Source organism: Ziziphus jujuba, chromosome 2, assembly GCF_031755915.1.
Source record: "Ziziphus jujuba cultivar Dongzao chromosome 2, ASM3175591v1".
In the NCBI taxonomy this organism is placed as follows: Eukaryota; Viridiplantae; Streptophyta; class Magnoliopsida; order Rosales; family Rhamnaceae; genus Ziziphus; species Ziziphus jujuba.
In genome coordinates this window covers 14,372,380-14,380,236 of record NC_083380.1, presented here as the reverse complement: position 1 = coordinate 14,380,236, position 7,857 = coordinate 14,372,380, and the positions used below count along the sequence as shown (strand labels likewise).

The window sequence follows — 7,857 nt, the reverse complement described above, 5'->3', positions numbered from 1 at the left end:
AAAGGGTTGTAGAAAAAGAACCTAGCCACCTATTTCATTTGACATTCCGGGGCAGGGGCCCACCCGATTAAACCAAATTTTGGATAACAAGAAGTCGAGCGGATCTGCTTTGATCAAGGAAAAACCCCAGTCCACCACCAACTCGGTGTAGGTCACATGACCTACAGCTTGGCCTTCGCTTTTTAAAGCTTCCTCTACCCACATCTCTACGTGCCCGCAGCACTTCCATATGGAGAAAGATAGGCTTACCATGTTCCATCGATAGCACATAACCTATGCCGATTTTGGCGGACCGTGCTCCACCCCGGTGAACTCATGCGGTTCCGACGAGCCCAGAAGCCAGAGGCGTCCGTTCACGGTCCGTAGGACCAACACCATTCGAAGGTGGGTGGCCCGCCCCTTCTAGAACAGTCATGTTTGATTGGGCTTACACACATTCGCTCACTTACGTTGTCCCCCCTCAACTCAGCCTAGCCCCGGGCCTTTTACTCTTCTAACGTAAGCTCCAAGGCTTCACACTAAGTCTTCACTAACATAATATGCATGCTTAAGTAGGGTCGGGCGGAACCGTTGTTGCCTGATGGGAACTTCCCCCATATTGCTATCAATGTCTTCATATCGCACGACCTCTTAACATTACACCACTGAATCCCAAATCCTTTGCTTGCTGTGCAGTGACAATACCAATATCCACTAATCGTTGTTTCTAGATACGGTTATCGGTTGACATCTCTTCTAATTCGTCGATATGAGAAGTAAATTGTTGTGTGGAGGAATCAATATCTCGACATAAGCCAAGAGGCAGATCTTGTGCCACTGCACCTAGTGATATGAAACTGGCATGCATCCTGGCTCCCGAGACTCTTTCATAGAATTCCAACAATTTCTCCCGCTCCTCAAAAGCCCACAAGAACGAAGTTGATGCTCCTACATCCATAGCATGAGTAGTTAAAGCAAGTGAATGACTTGAAATTTGAGTGATTTCACGGAATAACACTCGTATATATTGAGCTCGTAATGGTACCTCGCAATTCCAAAGTCTCTCTACGGCTGAAGAATGAACGTGTTCTTGGGCCATCGTAGAAACATAGATAGGGTCGATGACGGAATGAACAATGAAACTTTACGACAGCTTTTTCGTACACATTCACTTGCATCACATACACAAGTGCTCTCTAAACCGTGCAATAAGGTCACCTATAATACGGCTCTCCCACTTGAGTTACCTTAGCCCCAGGCCATGCTATTCAATGATATTGGAAAAATTGTAGCATAACGTAACAACTAGTATCGAAAGCTGAGGGAAGGAAAGTGTTTCAATAGGAGCCCTACTTCCCTCTTTGCAATCACATCACTTTAATTCAAATGCAAACCAATCTCTTTCTTAGTCACCGGGTGGAGTGTACCTTTAGTACTTCAGTAGGGCAATCTATTTGATAGTGACTTTTTTTGTTTGGTAGGGTGACAAAAGGCTACTTCAATCTAGGAAATAGCCGGAAACTCGAGAGGGTCGCCTTTGGAAGCCTTCGCCGGTAACCAAAGCGTATCCTGAAACCACTTTTGTACTTTGGTTATATATAGTTTAGTTCATAACCACACCCCCCTTATCACAACAAAGGAAAGAAGGGAAAGAACAATAAAATAAGTAGAATGTGGAAAAAAGGGCTTGGTGTTTTCACTCCCCACTCTCCACCATAACAAAATGTTTCCACTATATCTCAGGAGTAGTCAAAAGGCGGGTCCGAGTAAGGAAAAATTCACTAAACTAAGAAGTAGGGCATACAACAATGGATCAATTCATTCAACAAGATCTGTTCGGATTGGACCAGGATGAATGGGATTGGTCTGACCTTTCGCTCGGATGTAAAACTCCCACCGCCACAAAACAAGCTAGAAAAAGGAAGGACACTCTAAAAGAGAGTGAAGTGACCCTTGAACAAGGGGCACGAACGAGAGCTTCAAATACCTAGATAATCCCCCCGAGGAGGACTTAGGGGGGTAACAGACCGATTCGAGTACTCTCCCCGAGGGAGAGCTAAAGAGGCGAAATGTACCGCTTCTCTCATAAAGACTAGTACAAAAAACACGAACCCAATATCAAAACCATGAAAATTCGATTTTCAATGACAACAGATTTCGCTCTAGAGGACAAACTCTGATAATCAAAACAAGAGTTTCAACCACCTCGTGATAGGTTATCCATTGACACACAATCTAGGGCCGGTTCTAAGAACTATGCGCGCACCCAAGCACCCGTGTAACCCACACATACATGTGTGCATGTATGCGTGTAGTTTACCCCCGAGCGGGCGGGATAGGGGTTTAGAAACATAACGGAGCTAATAAGTATCGGAACAGAGAGATAAAAAGCTTATTAGCTACCCTTATAAAGGGACGAGAAATAGCTCCCAAAGGGAGATATTTTGAAGCCGAAGATTGAGCTCCCCTAAAAGGGCCTTCTCATCAGTTGCAAGGTTTGGTGGCTCAAAATTGACTTGGCTTCGCCAAAAGGCCTCATCTCTAGAAGCCCAGCTCGTGAGGCATCCCTCTGACAGTAGGGTTCCAAACCTCGCCTCGCTCTTGTGACATGCTATGTTTCCCCTTTTCATTGCCAAGTAAAGGGTGAGTCCTATGCATCAGTTTTGTGGATCGCGGTCTCACGCACTATTCCCTACAGGCGCTCGTAGTAGGCCGGCCGCCCTACCTAAACCAATCATCATATCAGTCCCTAGTCCCCATTGCTGGAAAGGCTCGGCTTCAAAACCGTACGTGGAGCTTCCGCCTCATACGGCTCCTCTAGGGATGGAGGTAGGCCCAATCCAGGCTTGTGCAATTAAGGTTTTTGTACACAACCTCATAAGATATGTAGGTTTTTTGGGGGTAATGGCACCGGTACACTTTTCATCTAAATAAGTTCTCTTTCATCTTCCGATAGTTCTGACCTGCAAAGTGAGCTCCGAAAACTGGCAACCTATGACCAAAAAGCAACAAATTAGGCACAGTAGCTGATAGAGTAGAAATATATTCTATAGCCTATGCGCCTACTTCTGATGAGATAGAAATAGGATCCCGGTGCGTCTTCCTTCGATCGGCCTATCATCAAAGGATGTTGGCAAAATCAGAAGAACTAGAGGCTCAGGGTGGTCAAGCGAATTAATTCATTTAATTCTTCGCCTAGTCTTATAACCCACACAGTAGAGGGGAAGAAGCATTCCCTTTCCGACAAAACTAAGCGTCTTGCTGCTGGGTAAAGACAATAGGAGGAGTGAACACGTTAAGCGCTTTGAGCCAGGAGTGGACATCATCATCATCTGCAGACAAATCCAGATCCTGTTTCATCATTAGCTTAGCTAAAGTGGAATAGTATGTATGACTGGCTGGAAAATGAGACGAAACCAGCTTTATCAATATGAGAAAGATGTGCTTAAAAAGCGGACCATCCAATAATCACTCTAAAAAGAAGTTCCACCAATCCCTTAGCTAAACAGAAGCAACTAAATAATGCTCACCTGACTACCTGTCGATGTGTCAAGCTGATATAGTTCCTCCCAACACTTTCTTTTTCATTCTCTGACGGAGTCCTGCTTAGTTTCTGATTTTGATCAGTTTATTTCTTTCCAAATTCTAAAGAAAAAATAGCTTTTTCATGACATAGTCCAAATTTGCTTTTTTAGTAAGGGTGATATGGTCTGATGGCTATATGTAAAATATATCCATTCATTAATAAGCTTCTCTACCTTAGTAAGGATAGGTGCTGGAGGTTATAAGGTCCTTGCCAAACTCAGTCATACAAGATCTCATCACTTTGAGTGGGTTCTTGCTATGTACACCAAGCCTCAGGGTCACAATGACTATCCATTATAATTGTGGCTTGGCAGAGTGAGCTTTCACTTCCTTATCTTCAAGGTTTCATTATCTCCTTCCTTCTTAAAGAGATGAAACCTTCAGATTTAAAGGTGGCTCCTGATGAATTATTTCCAACAAAAAGAGTCCAGGACTTCCTTGAGTGGTATTTTCTTAAGAACTGGATGAAGGATTGGCTTCGGTACGTCCATTGGTACTGGATTGTCGCGAATTCACCAGATGTTTCCTTAAGTTACTTCTTTTCTGCATCAGTCTATGAGAAAGAATGGAGGATCATACGCGAATCGAGTGAGCTCATTCGCTTTTTTTTGTCTTTTCTAGAAGATCTATGATTTGGTAGCAGAGAATGGTGTAGCTTGGTCTTTAATTCAAATGAGTGCTTTTTTTCCAAGCCAGCCTATCACATCTTTCCCACTTATATATCCTACTCCTTGGCAATTCTAAGAATCCCCATCTTCTCTACAACTTCAAGTTCGGGAGTCTCAACCTGAATACCTCACCAGATGGTTAAACATGAGCCACATTCAGCAAAGAGTTGCTGGTCTGTGTCCTTTTAATGCATTAGAAATTGCAAGGTAAATGAAAAACATAAACTGGAATTCTATAGGGTAGATTTTTAACTAAGAATTTCTCGCTAGAGAGACTTCTGAATTTTGTGTTTGGTGCAGGCTTTTGAAGGCTTTAGGGGCCTTAAGCAGTGCACGAGTATACATTGCTAGAGGAGAGCCGTTTAGGGAAAGGAAGACTAAAGTTAGCCTTCCCCGTCCACGAGTCGAGACTGACAAGCCCGAACCCCCCGAAGGGGCCATCATCATCTTTCCGTATTTGGTCTCGGCAGTAATGACGGTCCCCACAATAAAACAACAACAAAAGCAAAAACATCTTTCAAATAAAGGAAAAAGTTTTCTATCAAGTAAAGTTTAAAAGAAAAGAAAAAAAGAGATGAATAATTGAATTGATATATAAAAAATAGAGACAAGTAGAAAGCTGTACTTTTTTTTCAACTGCAAACAATGCCTTCAAAAGAGAAATAGAAATGCGAAAAATCACGATTCCAAAAGTTACGAGATTTCGACCTGAAGTCATTCTAGTGGTTCCTTCTGATCCTAGAAAACGTCCGAAAAGCCCTGCTGCTAGAAAACAACTAAAGGAACTAAAAAAATAAAGGATGCTCATCAGAAGCTTTTTTTTTTCCTCCTTTTCCTATTAATCAAACAAGACTAAGGTGCAGTGTCGCAACTCAACCAGAACCTAGTAACTAATAAACACTCTATCTCCCATTTTACCATAACCATTGAACCAAAATAATCTAGGGGGGGATCAAGCTTATCCCAAGTTACATATTTTCTGAAATTGCCTGGAGAAAAGCCACAATAATTACGAAAGCTTAACTCCTCACAGGGGAAAATCACATCCCACTAGACCTAAGTACTACGAAACTTAGCGAGTGGGCAGGTTGTCCTTACTGACGCCGGTAGCCATCCAGCGTAGGGGTAGAGTGGCGCGAATTAAATAAACTCTTATTTAACGCAATTTCCTGGACACATGAAAGACAAATCAGGACACATTACCAATGAGGTCTTAAACTAGTTTACTGACCCTAAAAATTTTATAATAAGGTAATCAGAACCATAGGGGTTGGTTAAGTTATACCCTCCTCCTGGACTAGCCCGCCTTTCGGCACCCTGCCCGAGTAAGCTAAAGTACGAAATGGCTAGCCTCCCGCCCGAGGATCGAAGCGCTTGGCTTTCTGGTTTATCTTCACCTTCAGTTGTTTTACCCTAAGGGAAAGGGAATTGATGAAAAAGAAAGCCTGCCGATTAGAATGGGGTCGCGGGTCTGACCTGCCGTATAATTGGAGGAATTGTCGGGTTCGCTCATGGAACACTTGCTTACAGAAGATAATTCTAATGTGTTTCACTGTAAACTTGAGTGCAGCAAAAGCAGCAGCCCGCTCGGGATATCAGGGCGGAGATCAATGTACCATAAACCATTTTAAAAGACCTATTCTGCTCCATTTTTTCTAGTAGTTTATCTAAGGTCAGTCACTTTTTCCATTTTCTAAAGGGTGCTTTTATTACCAATTCACCATTCTCCTTAATAGTCGTCACAAGGCCTAGCACCATAATTTTACGAGGATGATTCTTATCAATAATACTTTAAGTTGCTTCTAACTTTATCTTCTTACAATAGTTTTCAAAAGCCTGTTTCCATAAAACCAATAACAAGTTAGGGTCACCTCCTCGGATTCTGATAATCATGTCGTCGGCATACCGTGCGTAGGTGAAGTTCCCTTTATATTGATCACTAAGGAGTAGAAGGGAAACATCCACTCCATGCAGATAAATGTTCATCAACACCGGGCTCACTGAGCACCCTTGAGGAATGCCATTTCATTCTAATGAAAAGTTATTTCTTTCCTACTATTTTTGTTTTGCAGAAGGAGCCTATTAAAAATAAAGGGGGGAATCAGTAAGTCCTAAGTGCACTTGGAGGAAGCCCAGGAGCAGATCATGGTTGAGGTTATCAAAGCATTTATTTCACAATGTCAGCTTTAACCAGTCTATCCAGAGTTCCCCATTTCCTCATTTGAAGAAAGAATGTAATAGGTCCTCGTCTTTGTATAAACCCATGGGATTGCGGTAGAAAGACTCGTTCGAATACACTGTTTAAGAAAAGAGAGAAGGCATCTAACACAATAATGTCCTCTTTATGAGGTTTTGTAATGGGTTTCATTTCACCCGGTTTATGAGGCTTAGGAATCCATGATCTTGACATAGAGGAAAAGCTAAAAGTTCAATCTTCTAAGGAGAGGATACGCTTTTCCAGTTCCATCTCTAAAATAAGACTTTTATACTTAGGCCTTTCCTCGTATAGGTAACGTGCTATCATAATGAGTTTATTAGAAAGGTTCTCGGTATCTCCATTTCGTAGTAATGTAAATACTGATTTTGCATTGTTATCCATAATCCTCTTAACAATTTATATTAGTTAAGTGTGAGGTAACTATGGTGTTAAGCATTATGCCAATCATCAAGGAAGTAATTGTATAATCTAGTACCCGCTTACCCGAATGTAGTCTATATTCTTCTACCTCCATATCGGATTTGAGGCCGGTTTTCAATTTGCTTCTCTCTCCCCGGCGAAGTTTGAACTTAACTTCGCGTGGTGGGAAGGCCTTTGCGATTCACATCTTCCCATCTAGTAAAGAAAGTGAAGGGAGTGGATAGAAAGTTGGAGGATGCTACAGAACCACGTAATTTCTCCATCTGCACTATTCCCTAATTGAAGCAAGTTAGAAAGCCTTCAGAGCCTTAGCCCCTACCATGTATTGCATAAAATGAAAGATGACTAGCAATCGCTCATTTTTCTTATTAGCATGGGATTGGATGTTAATAATAAAAGACATAACATCTATTAGAAGGCAATCCCCGGGGAATTCCTATCGATTTTCGATGGATAACAATCCATCTTTCTCGCTTTCGCTCTTTCTCCCAATCAATCGCGAGGGTTCCGGGCATGAGAACGCTAGTGCCAAAATCGAACAAAACGTCTGAGGATGAAAGAAGAAATGCTCTGTCATTTCATGTCGGTGTATTCGTGTCGGTTAGATGTCGGCCATGAAATACATCACTATACCGAGCAGATCGCGGGCATTCACATCTCGGTCAAACGAAAATATGCGCGATTCTCTCGTGAATCGCCTTTAGCAAGGTATGGCATTCAGGGTCTGAACCCGAGGAATAATCTTTCTTCATAGATATAAGACATTTGTTGCTGATCTAAAAAAGATCTTTTCCCGTTGGTGTTAGTAGACGTTTTTCATTCTTCACCCAGTCCTTAGTAGCGTTTCCAAAGTAAACCTAACCGGTTACCTTTGTGGAAATGCGCTAAAATAGGCCTATAGGTTCACGAAGAAGAGTCTATAATTAGATAAAAGTACATACAATTAGCCAGATCGTCTGAAGCATGAACAGAATCACCTTTGTTCCA

The 7,857-nt window shown here is 42.1% G+C and overlaps 1 protein-coding gene across 1 annotated transcript; it reads right to left on the bottom strand.

Moving 5' to 3' along the window:
• Positions 1-706: 706 nt before the first annotated feature.
• On the bottom strand, positions 707-1,078 carry LOC132800731 (NADH dehydrogenase [ubiquinone] iron-sulfur protein 2-like). Its single transcript, XM_060814984.1, has one exon. It carries the CDS (start codon positions 1,076-1,078, stop codon positions 707-709), a length of 372 nt encoding a protein of 123 aa, XP_060670967.1.
• Between the last annotated feature and the right edge of the window lie 6,779 nt (positions 1,079-7,857).

Excerpts from the sequence above, each read along its gene's own strand:
- LOC132800731 (XM_060814984.1), bottom strand. The coding sequence starts at position 1,078 with ATGGCCCAAGAACACGTTCATTCTTCAGCCGTAGAGAGACTTTGGAAT.